Here is a 17,836-nt window from a genome sequence, read left to right on the forward strand (position 1 = left end):
TTGTTTATTTAACAAAAGAAACACCAGATAAACTAATGAGATTGCTCACTGTCCACAGTCGAAGGGATGGGGGCAGTGACACTTCTCTGGGCCTATTTTGCACAGTCATGAATTTCTGAAATATGTCACTGTTTTACATTCCAAAACACACAAACAACAAGAATGAGAAGGACCTTAAAATTGAACACAAATAACAACAAAAAAAGAACTTAACTATAACTTTATTTCAAAGAATAACATAACCAGAGTAAATGAGGGTAGAGGAGATTAACCCAAGTAACTTTTGAATACAGAATTTAGACAATATACCTTTAGACTAAAGACAAAAAGCACTATAAATAGAATTTGAACTCTGTTTAGTAGGCTTAGTTTTTTTGGTGGTGTGGGCTAACTTAACTACTTTTTATGTAATACAGAATTCAGAAAATAAATATATTCAGGATAAAGGGAGTCATATTTCTTGTCGGAGAAGGAAGATACATAAATGGAAAGATAAAAGGCTATGGGAAAAGAAAGTGAAATGATAGGAAAAAACTAATTTAAACACTAATTTTAAAAAACTGAAGTAGCTATATTAATAACAGCCAAGGAAGACTCTGAACAAGGACAATTAAAAGGATTGAAGAGGAATATTACATAATGAGAAAAGGTTCAATGCACCAAGAAGACATAACAATTCTAAATGTGTATACAACTAACAACAGAGGTTCCAGACGTAAGAAGCAAAAACTGACAGAACTAAAAGGAAAAACAGACAAATCCACAGTTACGGTTGGGGAGTTCAACACTCCTCTCTCAGTAATTAATACAAGTAGACAGAAAATCAACAAGGATATAGAAGATTTAAACAACATGAGCAACCAGTGTTATCGAGCTGAAATTTATAAAACCCTCCACCCAATGACAACAGAATACACATTCTTTTTTTCAAGTCAACCTAAAACATTAAGCAAGATAGATCATGTGCTAGGTAACAAAACAAACCAGAATAAATTTAACAGAATTAAAATCACACAGACTATGTTCTTTGACCACAATAGAATTAAATGAGAAGTCAGTAACTCAAAAGCTGGAAAATTCCAAATATTTGAAAACTAAACAATACACATTTAAATAATCAATTTGGGGAGAAAAAGAGCATTTTAACTGGAATGGAGCAACTGGAAAGCTTCTGGATCGGCTAACAATGTGTTATTTTCTTTACCTGCGTGATGGTTGCATCTTAAAACCGTTTATGATAAGCTACACATTTGTTTTAAGCAATTTTCCATATCTATTATGTTTTGTAATAAAAAAGGTATAAATTCAACACATGCATAAATATTTGATAGGAAAAGGATAACATAATCAGGTATTCATTTCCTAAACTTCACAATATCCCATCCCCTCCCTAAACTTACCACCTCCAAACTGTACCCCCAGTTTCTAGTCTTCAAGAATAAAATATCCTTATTCTTACTCAAGACCAACATTCCCACCTATGCTCCTGATTTTATACCCTTCCCTCTGGAATCTCGATCCATTAATAATGATTTCTTCCAAATCTTCAACATCCAACTGTTCTAGTGAGGAAATATAGGGTAACGGTAAACAGCTGGGTTATTGCATCAAAATCCCTGGGTTCAAATTCTGTTTCTGCTCTGGACTAGTTGTCAGCCATGTAACAATCTCTGTGATTAACTCTCCTCATTAGGAAGATGAGGAAAACAGTATCTATGTCACAGGGTTGTTGTGAAGAGTAAATGAGTTAACAGATGTAAAGCCGTTAAAAGAGGGTCTGAAATCCAGTATCTTTTCAATAAATGTTAGCTACCATTATCTCCATTCCTTCAGTATACAAACATGCTCAGCTTTTTTTCACTTTCATCAAAATCTTTTCATCAACGCTGTGTTCCTCTCTAGTTATGATCTCACTCCTTCCCTTTTTCCTGAAAACAACAAAGATCACCAATTGTCATATCTACTGGCAATGTTTTAGTATATGTTTCATTGGTCTCCACTAAAGCATTTGATACTGTTGTCCATTCTGAACATAAAATTATCTCCTCCTGTGACACCACTTTTGGCTATCCTGCTTTTGAGAAACTATGATCAGTCACCTTTGTGAGAGATCTCTTCTAGTGCTGTTTAAACATTGCTCTTCCCCTATGTACCATTTTCATTCTGCTTTGAAGCACTGCCTAAGTGGTCTAATTTCACACTCACAGTTTGAATAACACTTATGGCAGCTAACCCCCAAAGTCTCCAGGTCTGAACTGTCCTAAGCTTTAGATACATCTGAATATCTGTTGGACCTAGATGTCAAACTGTCCAACACCGCACTCACTCCAGATTTGCTACTCTTTCCTGTTCGTTCTCAGTTAATGGTGCTACTAATCTAGCTGATTATCCAGGCAGAAACCTAAGTGCAATTCCAGGCTCCTGCTTTATCCTCATCCCCAAAATGCGATCACTCAGTCCTAATGAGCTTACCTCTACATTTTCTAAAAACTGTCCCTTTCTCACCACCCATACCACAATTTTCCTAGTTCAGATCTACAGCATCTCTCACCTCGAATACAAGAGAGGCAAATAAAGTCCTTGTTGACCTCTCATACTACGTTTTCCTTCGCCTTGCTTTAAAATAAAGCAAACTAGAAGTGCACATAGTTGCCTGAACTTAACATGCTTGCCTCTGTTTCTACACTGTTCCTACTGCCTGTAATGTTCTCCTCTACTAATTTTTTTACTACACATATTCCTTCATTTTTTAGATGCTGTTAGAATATCATATCCACCAGAAAAATCTTCCGTGAATTCCTAGGTGACTTAAGTTCCCTTCCTTTATGCTCCAACAGCACCTCAACTAAACCATTATTACTGCATTTACTTAATTTAAACCATGTATTTTTCCCTCTTACTATGTCTTCTTCTACTGAATATTTATTTGCAAGGGCAGGGGGCTGTTTCACCTAGCTTTTTAACTCCCATGCCTAGCACACACTTGGAATATGACAGGTAGTCAACATATCTTGTTGAAAGAGAGTAGTTATTTTCCATTTGGTATATATCTGTCAAATTAATATTTCTAAAGCTCCATTTTCAACATGCCATGGTGCTATTCACATGATAGAGTACAAATATCTTAAGGCTGGTCCTCTATAACAAGACCTGCAAACTACCTATATAGCTTTATCATCCACTATATTTCCTTATACATGTATTTTTAATTTTAAGCCAGTCTACTAACAGTCTTCCAAAACAACTTTTTGACCCCTACCTCCCCAAAATACTACAACCCATAAAAATGTTGGCCTATTAAATTCAATACTTACTTAGCAACTCAATAGCAATTAATCCACAATGCTGTATGACACTAAAAGCATTGTAATAGATAACCTGGATGGAATGGTCACACTCCCAACTTCTTTATCTCCAGCAAATGACTAGTAGGGGAAAGGCCAAGGTATCTTTTTGTTTAACTTGTAAAAGTCATCACAGAAGAAAAACACTGAACTTTTTCTGCTTTACTCACCTTTTTCCCTCCAGTCCAGGCTTCTTTCATCTTTCTTAGTTTGAAGCTCATCGGGAACGAAGAGGAAAGGATTAGCTAATATAAGACTTCCTTCCCCGAAGCCATGCTTCTTCTGTTAAACAAAACACTAAGCAGAAAAAGTTCTAGACAGCTGGAATTTCACAAAGAAATAAAAAGAATTTCAGTAAGAAAATCAGGGTGTCTTATGACCTTTAGTGTGTAGCCTCTTAGACCTGCCACATCAGCCATTAATGGTAGAATCATTAACCCAAATGGTCCTACACAGACCAATATACCAGTCGTTTCTGTTTCTGCAACAAGAGTGCTGTCAGGAGAAAAGTCAGCATTAATACAAGTCAAAGAAAGAATAAAACCTGACTCCATCACCAAGAAGCGCTCACTCTGAAGATAACTGCTGCCCCTAAAGCGGGGAGAAGCCACCAGTGCAAAATCTTCCAAAGAACACTCTATTCCCTCTGATTTCTTGTACCTAATACATTAGCCTAATGAAAGGAAAATGAGGTTAGGAGGGCAGAGGTGGGAGCAAACAAGGAGCACATGTGATTATTCAAATATCTCAAAACGATTTGTAAAAATAATCCCCAAATGAAGGCATTCCTTCTAAGAGATTTCTGTTGGGATAACCAACCAAACCACAAAGTTTCAGGGTCAGTTCTTAAAAGAATAGAGAATATTAAAGTAGCCAACACTTACCCATCTTTGTATTTATTATTTCTAATCTATACAATTCTTTCGGGTGTCCTGGCTGGACGGTTTCATAAGTGAACCCCAAATGTTATTATCTTTAGCTTTTTTCCTGTTGGGCTGATGGTACTTCCCAGAGAAGGCTCTGCTACTCTCCTATCTGGAGAGTCTTGTCCTACTTTCTGAAAGCAGCTTTTTAAGTGTCCCACTCTTACACATGAACAGATAGCAAAGAATTACCAAACATTTTTTTTTAAAGGCTGTAATACTAAACGGGCTAAAACAAAAAGGGAAAAGCAGCTTGGAGGAGAGTCCATGCAGGCAGAAAAAACTAAGTAAGAAAAAATAATTATTAACATCCTCAGAGAGAAGAGTTGATTTTGCATCCGTGCAACAAGAACAAAATGATACTTTAAAAAAAAAACTAAGGGAAAAAAATAGCTTTAAAAAATTACATACAGAAATAAAAATTGGGGAGGAAACGACACAATTTAGAGAACAAGCTAGGTGGGTCAGTATCTGAGTAACAGTAGTTCTAGAAATGGAGAACAAAGAAAACAAAGGGAAGCACATTATAAAGAAATAACTCAGGAAAATTTCTTAGAACTGAAGGACACGAATTTCCAGAGTGGAGAGGCCAATGGATGCTAGCCCACAGACACCCACCCAGACATGTCTGGGAAATTCCAGAATGTCAGGGAGAGTGAAGATTCTAAAAGCTTCAGGAAAGAGAAACAAAATCAGGAAAATGGGTCAAGGATCAGAACAGCACTGGAATTCTCAAAAGCAACACAGGATATAAATGACAATTAGAAGAGAAAGGTGAAGGATGGCAGTGAAGGAGGTCTCAAGAAAATGACTATGCAAGACCTTGGTACACACCAATGCAAAATTGGCAAAGGCTAGAATGCTCCAGGAGACCTTGTCTTGAGATGAAATGCTAGCATATCTTACATGTTTGAAGATACTAAAAAGGGTGTTGGACTGCTGGGGTTGAATTTAGGGACAAGTAGTAGTTAATACATAGAAAACTAGGCAAATAACAACAAAGACTTATTAAGCAAAAAGTGTACAGGGAAGGAAAACTAACCATAGTATACTAAATAGTTCAACTGTCAATAGTTCTCACATAGTCACAATAATGTAAAAACTGAGTAATGATGTAATGAAAATTATAACCAGCTGGGAGGATAAGAAAACAAGACGTGTGGGTGTGTTGGAGACAGGTATGACTCTTCTCTTCCATGGTGGGAAAGCAAAAGACAATGGAAAAACTAGAAAAAGAAAAAGCAATCGTATAAGAATATTATTTAGAAACATAGAGCTGCCTACCAAAATAGTTTCAGGTGTTGAAAACAATTGGTCCTGAGGAAACTGTTTCTTTTTGTGGGGCACAGGGGAAATCAGGAGATTGCTGGTTTTTATAACAAGCATTCTAGAACTACTTTATTCTTCAAAGTACTTACATACATACATGTTTCCAACTTAAAAATAAATTTTAAAGCAAGATTAAAATAATTTCATTTATAGTATTTAAAAAACCCAAACCATTTATATGGATACATGCAAATGTAATATTTGTATAATTAAAGAAATAATGATTAAAACTTATTGAACACTTACTAGGTGCCTGGTGCTGTTCTAAGTGCTTTACATACGTTGACTCAAGTACATAGCCTTCACAATAACCATTGTGGGTTTAATGCTATCATTATCCCCCATCCTACACATAGACTGATGTGCAGACAGGTGAAGTAACTTGCAGCATGTCATGCAGCCAAGAATAACACAATCAGGATTCAAACTCAGTCAGCCTGGCTCCAGCACCCATACTATTATCTTCTCAAATAACAACTTAAAAACATAGACAGGGAAGATGTTCATCAAAGGCATCAGTGTGGCTTCCTCTGGGGAAGAAAGAAAAGGAATGGGAGTGGGGAGGAGTAGAAAGCAAACTTCAACCCTACTGAGAATTTTTTTTCTTTAAAAAAGAATGAAAAAAATTATGACAAACTGTTAACATTTAATTCTGGACAGTGGGAACATGCACATTGTATTACTCTCTGTAGTATTCTGTAGTTTAAAAACTGTTTATTAATAAGGGTGAAAAATTATCTTTCACCTTAATGATAGGTCAGTTAAGAATCCAAGCTCTGAAGCCACACAAGATGAATCCCAGTTAACACTCATTTGTTGTGTAACCTTGGGCAAATTGCTTAACGAACTCCTTATTTCAGTTTCCCCTTCTGTGAAGTGGAACCAACAACAGTTCTAACATCAGACAACTGCTGTGATAATTAAATGGTTAATTCTTAAAACAGTACCTAACACTCAGAAGTTTGCTATCACTACTACCATACTTCCTGTCATCCAAGCATTGGCCACTATTAGATAACATCTTGTTTACTCTTTGCCCACTGAACTGTAAGCTCCAAGAGAACCAGGACCTTGCTGTCCTGTCCTCAGCTATAACTCTAATGCCAAGAACTGTGCTTGGCAAGTGGCAGTTGCTCAAAGAAATTTGTTGAATAAATTTTGACCTGTGGTGACACGGAACTGCTTGTACTTTCCCCTGCAGCTGTCATGCTGTTTCACTCCTCAGCCTGTGCTTCTGTTGTTCCTTCCCCTTGGAGACGTTGTCTGTTCTGATGCTTCAGCTCAGGCGTCAGGTTTCCCAGGAAAGCTTCTTTGAGGTTGGGCTACATGCTCCTCCTCCGTACACCTAACAGTGCCTTATGCAGAGCTCAATCGTAACATGTGCTGTATCATATGGAAATGATGTGTGTGTGTGTGTGTGTGTGTGTGTCTGTCCACACAGGAAGTCAAGCATAGCAGTTAAGAGCATCAATTCTGGAGCCAGTCAGCCTGCACTGGAGTCCTGGCGGTGTGACCCTGGGCACATTACTTCACGTTTCACTTTCCTGATCTGTAAAGTGAGGATAATAAGAACACTTACAAGGTTCTCACAGGATTAAAATACTGTCTATTCGTATTTGTGAAACACAGAACAGTCCCTGGCACCTAATAAATACGATATTAAATATGTTATAAAAAACCTCATTGAAGGCAGACACAATGCCTTGCCCATGTTTACATTCCCTCAAATTGATGACTTTTACGCTAGTCCAAACAAAAGGATTAGTGCCCAAACTAAGTCAGCTGCAATAAAGATAGAGAAAGGTGATGGATATGAGGCATGTTTAGAGTGGGGGAAAAAAAATCAACTGAATGGGCTGCATTTTAGAATAAGATACACCATTAAGAAGATAAAATTTAGGATGACAGGATTTGGATACTTTATGAGTATGGTTCCATTCACAAGATGGAGAATATAAGAAAAGCAAAAAGGAGAGTTCTTGGCAAATTTTTAACAAAATGTTTCATTCAATGCTTAAAGAGAGAAGAACACTTAAAAAAAATTATTCTTTTTTTTTTGAATCCTGATCAACCATGAGAGAAATCTGGCACATTACATCTAAAAGAATTTAAGTTCCATGAAGACAAGGACTTTGTTTTGTTTGCTGCTTTATTTCCAGCTCCATCAACATTGCCTGGCATATAGTAGGAACTTCCTATATATTTGTTGAATCTACAAAAGGATCATTTAGATAAATTTCAGCTTTCTATATCAATTAAACCAAAAAAAATTAAGCATTGAACAGTCAAACATTGTTTTAAATTCCTACAAGAAATATAAAATATGGTACTTCCCTTGTATCCCCTTTCTCACATGAATAAAATACTAAGTTTTACATAATATTAGTAATTTACTATGTTACATAGTACAAAATACAGCTAAGCTCTCAGAAGGAACGATATAGTAAGGGAGATTTATTGGTTTAGAATCTATGCCCAGTCCTGAAATATGGGCAAGATTTCAACAGGTGAAGATAAAGATACCCCAGAGTGACTGGTATGGATAAAGTGATATGATACAGTATGAAAGGTCATAAGAAACTAAGAAGAAACTAAGTTTTGGTAAAGTGGGGCTAGACTCTAGAAAAGCCAGATAGAGGCTTATCTAAACACTCAGATAAAATTTTTAAAAATCTTGTTTCCCAGGTTTACCGTTACCAGTCTTTTGATAGATAGACACCACCAAAAGTAAAAATTATACAACTTGCAAAATCAAGAAAAACAAAGTCTTACATAAATTCTACCAGCTCCTCTTCACTGTGATTCCCAAAAAGAGAGAGAGAGAAGAAAGTTAAAGATTTATATTGAGGAAGATTAGTATACTAACCTTGGGACATGAAAAGGTAGCTCATGATAGACAGCAGAAACATGGGCAGTCTAAAGCTAAGAACATCTATTCACGTAAAGCAACAAGCCTCTCAAAATTCTGGTATGAAATCTCTTTCCATATTTAAATTCCATGTATTGTTCAAAATATGCTGATAATCACCTGATCAAAGAGAAAACACTATAAAATAAGTGAACCATACTACCTGATCGTCTGTTGCAGCATAGTCTTCCAATTAGAAAAACAAATTCCAGAAGTAATCCATTTGCTTCTATACAACATATTTTAGACAATCTTCAACTGAAATTAAAACCACACTTTCTCAACAAAAGAACTTATAGTTAAAAAATACTGAGGGCTACTAAAATATAAATGAATCATATTAACAAGATTTTTGGGGTGCTTAATAAGCATCAATATGCCTTAGCTGCAGAACAGATGAATTCAGCTTGAAAAGTAGCATTGCATTTGCAGCCAACAGTAACCATAATTAAGCTAAAGACATGTTTTTCTTGTCATCTTTATTCAAGTATTTCACAGCAGTTATATTACAAATTACAGTAAATGTTCAAAATTCCAGAATTCAAAAATTAAATAATTTACTTCGAACTAATGTAAAATGAAGTCAAATGCAAAACATCAATTTAACACAATTCTAAATTAAACTACAAACCCAAAATAGACCATAGTTGATGAAGTCTACTTAATCTACAAAGCAGACATACATGACTGAAACCAAAGAGGACTCCCAAAGTCTAAATAACCGAATGTACAAAATATAAAAGATGCAGGTACAAGTCCAAATTCAAGCTTACAATGTGATTACAAATAATAATTATAATAACAATGGCATTCAGCTACGGGACCTGACACTGAAGATACCTACTGAATAGCACCATAGCTGAACCAACTTAATCAAAAAAAATGGGAAGATATTACCACCCCACTCCCTAAAAATAAAATCCAGTAAACCTACAAATACATTGGCATATGAGAAAAATCAAGTCATGAAAGGACATAAAACAAAAAAATTAATCACAGGTGAAATTCAAGCTCAAAAACACAATTAACTCCACAGCCATCAGTTTCAACCCTAGTGCGGTTCCATCATCTTCAAAAGGCTCCTATGGTCCCCACAGCTGAATATTAACTATTGTTGGGCTGTGCTGTGATATGTATTTTAGTGATCTGAGAGCAAGGTTTTACACAGGAGCTTATCATTTATAGTGCTCACAATAGGAAATAAGAACAGAGGTCAATTTGTACATATTTTTGCCAATGCTATACAGCAAAAATTAAGAACTTACAGAAAGGTAAACAAAATTGAGTCCACTTGAATAATTTCACAAGCTGCTTTAAACTATAGAACCACCAGATATCTGTAAAATAAGCAGAACTAGTTTGGTGTTTCTTTTAAAAAGGCCAGAGGAGTTGGTACAATTTCAGCTCATTTTTCCCCCCCTGGCATTAGATTGGCTTTCTCTTTAAGACCTAAACTGTTCAAAGTGGCAGTTCCTATCATACTGAGGTTGCCTTCTATTTCTCCATCTATCTCAAGGTTAAAATTATAAAACTTGATCTTTTGGAAGCATTTTAATGCTGAACATAAATAAATTTCCCTTGTCAAACTCACTGATGGCTAAAATTGTACAAATTTAGTAACCTACTAAGAACATGTGCATTTTTTTTCCTTTCACAAGTGCTGCTGTTACTTGAACAGAATGCTTCTGAATTAGAGTAACTGGAATAAATATTTAAAGAAAAATAGTGCAGCAAGAACCTGAGACTTGCAAAAAACCCTTTTACCAGAAACTTGCTACAAAAAGTCTGCTACATCTTATTTCATCAAATCTTAAATTCTGTAACAATTTCCATCAAAATACAAAATGCTAATGTATTAGACAGTAAAATAGCCTGAACAGGTATGATGGTAATAAATACTAAAGAAAGCATGAAAATCCTCCCAATAATCAAATTAGAGGTTTCAAATAACCTCCCCTTTAAAATTGGTTCATCGTTAATCGCACTTGCCCACCTTAAAAATACAGTGTGTCTACATCGGTAGCATCTTGAATTATATGACTAACTGAATATTATGAAAACTTCATAGACTAGGTATGAAGAAAACAAGTGGCATTATTTAAAAATTAAGCTAGAATTAGAAGGCGTAAAAGTTCATGTAAATGCAAAGAAGCACTTAAGATTACTGCAGTAGCCTTGGCCAAAGTGCGCTTTCTGCGCTGGCGTCCAGCACACTACAAACAGCCAGAGACGAGGAGACAAATACCTTAGCTTCAACATGTAAACGGTGGCGAAGTGAATACAGAATTCTGTAAACACTGTTGGTAACTAAAATACAAAAAGCTGAGGTAGCTCAGTATCTCTGCAGTAGTCCAAGACCGTTTGCTCTAACTAAAACCCAAACTACATGTGTTGCATATATTGGAAAGACACACCTGCAGTCAATGGCTATCATGGATGAAGATATCAAGCCAACTTGTCAAAATTTTCTACTTTTTTGTTTAAAAATCATCTGATAAAAAAATGTCACTGCACTCCCTTTGCCTCTTTGCAACTGCCTAGACTGTGTCTCCAAATCTGTAGAAAGTTTTTGTAAAACTAGTAACCCATAATTAATTTTAGATAAGTACAAGTCACAGAAATCGCTCAACAAGATTCAAAACGGGTTCCAATCCAAATGAATAGTTGTGAAGGTAAGTTTATGGTAAGGGATTTAAACATTAATACTGTTATTCAAGGACCATACCAGAGCTCACTTGCAACTATGAACATAGAAAATGAATTTTATGGAGCTTCTGACAAATTCCTCTTTTCTGTCCATTTGGCAAGTCCTGGCTTTAAACCAAAACAGTAACAATTTATTATACATGAAAATCATTCTTCTCTGGGAACTCAAACATGAATAACTATTAAATCGCCATTGACAGAAGAAAACAGGATACTGCTATCTATTTTCTGGCTATTACTGTCATCAATACCAAAAGTGTGTGGGGTTTTTTGGTGGACTGTATATTATTTGCTGTTGTTGTTGTTTTATTACGTTTCTTAAACAGAAACGGACCATACAGGAAAACTTACCATTTTAGTATATTATGTGGCTTAACACGTGTCTTGATTGAGTTCTGAACATAAGACAGGCATTTTACAACAAAACACTGATTGCCTCTTGATGACACAGAGCATCAAAACTGATTTCCAAGGTTGTGACCAAAGAAAACATTCTAATTCACTTGCTACAAATAAGCCCATCCTCGTGTTTAGCCTTATCTTTCTCAAATGAATAAAAAGGCACATTAAAGGCAGTTCTAAAGAGCCTAATCTAATTTTATCCAGTTTCTTCAATTTCCCACCAGAATATACCATAGCCAGCTTTAAAACAGGTTTCAGTCCATTACCCAGAGGAGAAAATAAAAACAAATGATAAAGGGGTAGAAAGGAAGAAGGGGGAGGAAAAAAACAGGTTGCCCACTATTTAAACAATTCAACACAGTTTGAACTGCCCCATCCAGTTTCCTCATGTTTGCTGGTCTGCTCCCTAAGAGAGAAGTCTCCAAAAGAGAGTGCACAAAAAGAGGAGCAGAAGTGAGAGCAGTTTCTGTAGCACCAAAATCTCCAATCTGTGGGGTTGTATTTTTTATTTGTGGAAAATACAACATGTTTTCTGAAGTTCTGTTTGGTTCTTGTAGGCTGGTTGGTTTCAGGTACCTGAGACAATAGCACCAAATTCAACAGAGAAAGAATGAGTGAGAGAGCACTTTACACCAAGGCTCCGCACGTAATTGGTGCAATTTGAAATTGAATGGCTCAGAAGACTGCTCGGTTAGGAGCAGATTGGAGGGGATAAACCAATCATCTTGAAAGGTTCATAGGAATGTCTCAAACATATGAACTGTTCTTTCCATTTCCTATAAGGGAAAAAAAAAGTATGTGTTATCTATTAAAGGAAAGACAAAAATATTCTGGGAAAATTCACTTCAAATTAAATTTAGAGAAAGAATTTTAGATACAAAGTTAAGCTTTAAATATACTCCTGATTACAATACCATAGCTACTGTGTAAGACTGTCTACCCTAGACACTTCCAAATGCCTCCTGTTTTATATTTAGGCTAATGAGGATGATACTAGTAACACTCAATGAATACTTATTATGCCAGATATTCTACTAAGAAAAAAAATATATATATACACATACACAGTTTGCTAATTTAAAACAAAGAAAAAGGCCAGAAAGACTCAATGCCATCACCACCAGGAATGCCACTCACAGGTGTTTCTGCTATAGATCCCTTCCATCTTTTAAATGAGGCCCCTAGATTACAGGGTTCCAAGACACATACTGAAAGATGTTTCACTGCTGAAGAGTATTCAACCCATTCAAGCTAATCTAATGTCAACTATCCGAACAAAGAAGTTCTAGAATAAAAAAAGTAAAAGAACTCTACCTCACACATTACTTTCGGATGGACAAATGTCAAATACGTGTGAGACATTTGGTTTTCCTTTAGACACTTTAAACACTTCCAAAGAAATTATATTCTACATCTCTAGAGAACTAATAGACCATACTAACAGATTATCATCTGATCAAAAAGTTCTTATAAGTAATCAATCAAAATCACTCCTGTTAAATGTTTCATCATATGTTACTGAATGGTAGAAAAGTTAGGTTATAAAACAGAATATACAATACTATCCCAATTTTTAAACATATATTCATATGTTTATATACATGGGATGTACATCTTGAATCGACATTGTTAAAAGATGGAAGATACTCCAAAAGATTAATACTGATTAGTTTTCTTTAAGTGGTAGGATATGAGTGATGTTTTTATATTCTCATTGTGCTTTCCGGTTATTTCTATATATTGTATAAGGACAATGCAAATTCATAAATGCTCTGTTGCTTTAAGTACAATACAGGCATACACCAGAGATATTGCAGGTTTGGTTCCAGACAACCATAGTAAAGCAACTATCACAATAAGTGACTCATACATTTTTTAGTTTCCCAGTGCATATAAAAGTTATGTTCACACTATACTGTAGTCTACTAAGTATGCAATGGCAGTATGTCTAAAATATAACGTACATACCTTAATTAAAAAATACTTAGTTGCTTAAAAAAATGCTATTATGTGAGTTGTAATCTTTTTACAATAATATCAAAGACCACTAATCACAGATCACCGTAACAAACATAATGAAAGTCTAAAATATTGCAACAATTACCAAAATGTAACATAGAAACACAAAATGAGCAAATGCTGTTGGAAAATGGCACAGTGTTGCCTCAAACCTTCAATGTAACATCTGCAAAGTGCAATACAGTAAGGTATGCAAAATATTACATATGCAAAATAATCACATCCTCTGCATCTAAATCTTCAATATAATAGAAATGCTCCTTGAGAGCAGAGACTCTGTCTTCATTTTTTGCATCCCAAACACCTAGCACAGTGTCTGGAACTATAGGTACTCAATAAATATTTAATAACTTGACCACTGGATAAGTGAACTAACAGGCAAATAAACAAAAGGAATCTAATAAAGTCACTGAGCCATTTAATGAGTAGATGAGGAATTACATTTGCTCAGATGACCTCAAAAAGCAGAAGTGTGATGTAATGATGTAAATTATATGAGCAGAGATATAAGCTCGTAATTACAAAAAACTTTCTTATGGCCCAGTGTTGTCTCAAAAAGGAACGGTTCACCTCTAAAGTGTCTCAAGCACAAGGCCAACCACCCCTTCATGTGGCTGTTTCACAGGACTAGATCTGACTAAATGAGTCAACTTTAAGTTCTCTTTCAACTATTACTAGGGTGGCCAACAGATCTCATTGCTCATGCCAACTCCTTTTAATCAGTAGTGGCTACCTAGGAAGCAGTGGTAATACGAACTGTGAAGCCATGCTCACACTGAACAGGCCCAAGAGATACGCTTAACTCGTGATGTCAGTAATCAGCAAGGGAGGGGAGAACTGTAGCAGGCTATTTTGTGTATTTGCCAACCCAGAATCATGAATTTCTGTGTTTTAATAAACAAATAATCCCAAATTATTTCTGTCCTGAGACAAAATGGTACAGAGAGCCTATTTTTATAACTCTTAATAATTCTTCTAATCTTCAGTCTTCAAACCATTATTCAGTTACTTGGTGAAAGATACAGATTTAAAAAATGTTCTGTTTTTCTCCGGGACAAGCAAAAGCAGATATTTGCTTACTCTACAGATGAATTAAGCACTCACCTCTACTAACTGTGATTTGTCATAATCTTTACGGTGACGGTAGATGCACTGACTAAGAAGAGAATATAATCTCTCAAGTTGATCAACTGCCAGATTGTTGCTTTTATCTACCAACAAATCAAGCAATTTCTATGAAAAACCAAAAGAATAAAATAAAATTTAATTTCATTGTTCAAATTTAAACAGTTTCATTCAAATGACTAGACAATAGATGCCAGATGCTATGGTGTAATAGTGACACCTGAGTTTAGAAGATTCCAGGGCTTAGTTTATTACCAAGACCATTCTCGTATTTCTAAAGCCCTCAAAACACACACAATTCTTTTTTGCTAGAAGCCCTAAAGCACTTATATTCCTAGGTTAAAGTGAGAGATGATCAAAACTAGTTTTATTTCCATTCATTTAAAATGGCCTAGGAACAGCTAAGCTTACCTTCAATCTCTCACGATCCACTATAAGAGGTGGCACCGGCTCAGACGGTTCTTCTGGAACCAGGTCCAGGCTTGTTGCTTTTGCCTGCTCTGAAATTAACTTACGATATTTCTTTACTTTAGAAGCACCTACAATTGAGGAGGAAAAAAATGCACTGCAGCAAGTAAAAGTTAGGGAAAAATCAGGCTTAAACAATTATATATTCTCTTTCCCAACATAAATCCTTTTTGGAATAAGGGTGTAATTCTTTAAATAATACATGATTTTGGGGGTGGGGAGTAAAAATAAACAACTCAAATTAAATTTAAACCACAACTACGAAAGCCAAGTCACACCAGAGTATCATCTAATAAACATTTCTATAAAAGGACGAAAAAGCAATCACTAGCTTTAAGCACTAACTTAAAACAGTCTTCACTCTCTGTATGACAATCATTATTTTAAAATTTAGAGCCTTCAAAATGAGAAGGAAGCAACCCAGAAAAGCAGATACACAAAGTGAGGCCAACCTATCTCATATTTGCCTCCCAATACAAAACATTTTCCTCTACACTGCCTGAAATGTCTTATTTTTTTCTGTTACACTGCCTAAAATTCTATTAGAAATCGATCTATGTTACGACATTTTCTCTAAAAAATATAAACCCATTAAAAATGTAAAAGATCTAGTACCCTTTCCCATGTTAGAGTGAATTAGTTTAATCTAATTACTTTCCTGCCAACATCTTGCTGAGACCAGCCACACTGAAAGAGCAGAAATTCTGAGATGGTTGAGTATAATTTGACAGCATCAGGCACTCTGAGAAGTAGGGGAGGGTAGGCAGACCATCGAACCCTATACTCCCTAAGTAGGTGTACTCTAATAAGAGGAGGCCAAGAGGGAAGGAACACAAGGACAAACTTGGACTGTTTCAGAACTTTACACAGAACCTGACCCCTGACTGGGATCCTCAGGAGAACCTTCCTCCTCCCTCCTACATTAGTCCTCTTAGTCCCAAGCCTTCCTTGTCATCAGTGCCTGTTTTATACATAAATGATAAAAGAACCAAAATGTTGCCTTCATACCCATATACCATGATATATCTGAGAAATTTTATATTTCAGACAGCCTTTAGAGTAAACTTTATAGTTCAATTAATATATACCAGGAGTTTTGCTAGGACCATACTGATCCTCATTATCACACCCATGGACTTCTAGTGGCCCAAGAAGCTGAATTGGGGACCACTGCACTAGGTGACAGTACCTTGGAGAGTTAAAACGAAAACTTCAGGTGAAGTTTTTACACAACAAATACCTTCAAAGCTTTTAGATCACCAACTGAACATAATATTCATGGAAACCTTTTCTGCAAGCTTACAAAAATCTCATAGTGAAGTAGCATTAAAAAGAACTCTGCCCTCCCACCCATTCTGCCTCATAACATAGATTTCTCCCTTTTCCCCACTCTGTCCCATTCATTACTTAACCATAGCTTCAACACATTTTTTAAGTTCTGTCTACATGATAGCCCAGAATAAATAATGCCCTTAAAACTACTTTCTATTATTAAACGTTGAAGAAAAAGGAAAATTCTCAACAGAAAGCATTCAAGAGCATTACATCTCTCTTTATCCATTAAAAGAACTCCAAGACTAAAGTAACATGACCTACTTTCTAATTCTGCCAGAGGACTCAAAAACTGGCATTCAATAATTTGTTCCACACAGCCCAAATCCCAGCCTAACGCATTATACTCCACACAATTTACAGAGCATGATACATTTCAAGACAGCCTAGTATAGTATAAGAGCATCTGTTCAGGAAGGAATTGTACACTGAACAGAGCAGATCTCTAACTCACCCCATTGCACTGTGGGCTAGAGAACAATGAAAAGCAGGGCCAGAAACCCTCAATTCCCCCTTTCCGCCTCTCCTTTAAAAAAAAAAAACAAAACAAAACAAACAAAAAAAAACCACACCACATGGCCAAAGGAAGTCAGAAGTGGGCAGAGTGCTCTGACTCTTGGAAAACAAGGCAACTCTGACAGTGAGGATTCTGCTGCTTTCTTCCATCACTGGCCTCATGAAGCAGTAGAGCCTCTTAGACTAAACATCCCTCAGATTCAACTAACAATGACTGCGTGGCATGAACATACCTTAGTGTGTGCCAGGTACCATGAGAGATGATTAACATACATGATTTATCTAATCCCTGCAATGACATCATTCTGAAGTTTAATTTAGAAGATGAAAAAGACAGGGTTGGAGAGTACAAGTGATTAGCTCGGAGTCACCGGATTATAATGAACAGGAGTAGTAGCTGAGTGGGAATCTATACGACTCATATACTGTACTGCTACAGCACCCAAGTCTTCTTAGCCCACCCCAGCCCCCACCCAAATAATTCTGTTAGAAATCCATCTTTTTAACCCCTGTGGATTTACTCAGCTTTTAGTCACAAATCTGTCAGGAGAGGGATGATAATCAAGTGAGAAGCAGAAAAGTAAGCAGCCAGGAAAGCAACACATTCTAGATCATAAACTCTGAAACAGTCACCAAAATTTACCATGTATGTGTACGTTCTTCTAGAGAAGGGGTGAAAACTGCAACAGATTCTCAAAGGGGTGTAATTATCAGTTACTGCTACTGGGGACCAGACAAAACATGCACTTCATTATCTCTGGAGT

The 17,836-nt window shown here is 36.0% G+C and overlaps 1 protein-coding gene across 4 annotated transcripts in view; it reads right to left on the reverse strand.

Moving 5' to 3' along the window:
- Positions 1-204: 204 nt before the first annotated feature.
- ATAD2B (ATPase family AAA domain containing 2B) overlaps positions 205-17,836 on the reverse strand; it is a 150,296-nt gene continuing 132,664 nt past the window's right edge. For 3 of the 4 annotated variants that reach the window (XM_032497106.1, XM_032497105.1, XM_006192713.3), the window contains 3 exons: positions 15,168-15,295; positions 14,736-14,864; positions 205-12,388 (listed from right to left, as the gene is read on the reverse strand). In XM_032497106.1, coding sequence (XP_032352997.1) covers positions 12,347-12,388; positions 14,736-14,864; positions 15,168-15,295 — 299 coding nt within the window. In that variant the 3' untranslated portion in view covers positions 205-12,346. The remainder of the gene's footprint in view (positions 12,389-14,735; positions 14,865-15,167; positions 15,296-17,836) is intronic. The other variant, XR_004326171.1, reaches the window with a different exon arrangement.

This window comes from Camelus ferus, chromosome 15, assembly GCF_009834535.1.
Source record: "Camelus ferus isolate YT-003-E chromosome 15, BCGSAC_Cfer_1.0, whole genome shotgun sequence".
NCBI classification, from domain to species: domain Eukaryota; kingdom Metazoa; phylum Chordata; class Mammalia; order Artiodactyla; family Camelidae; genus Camelus; species Camelus ferus.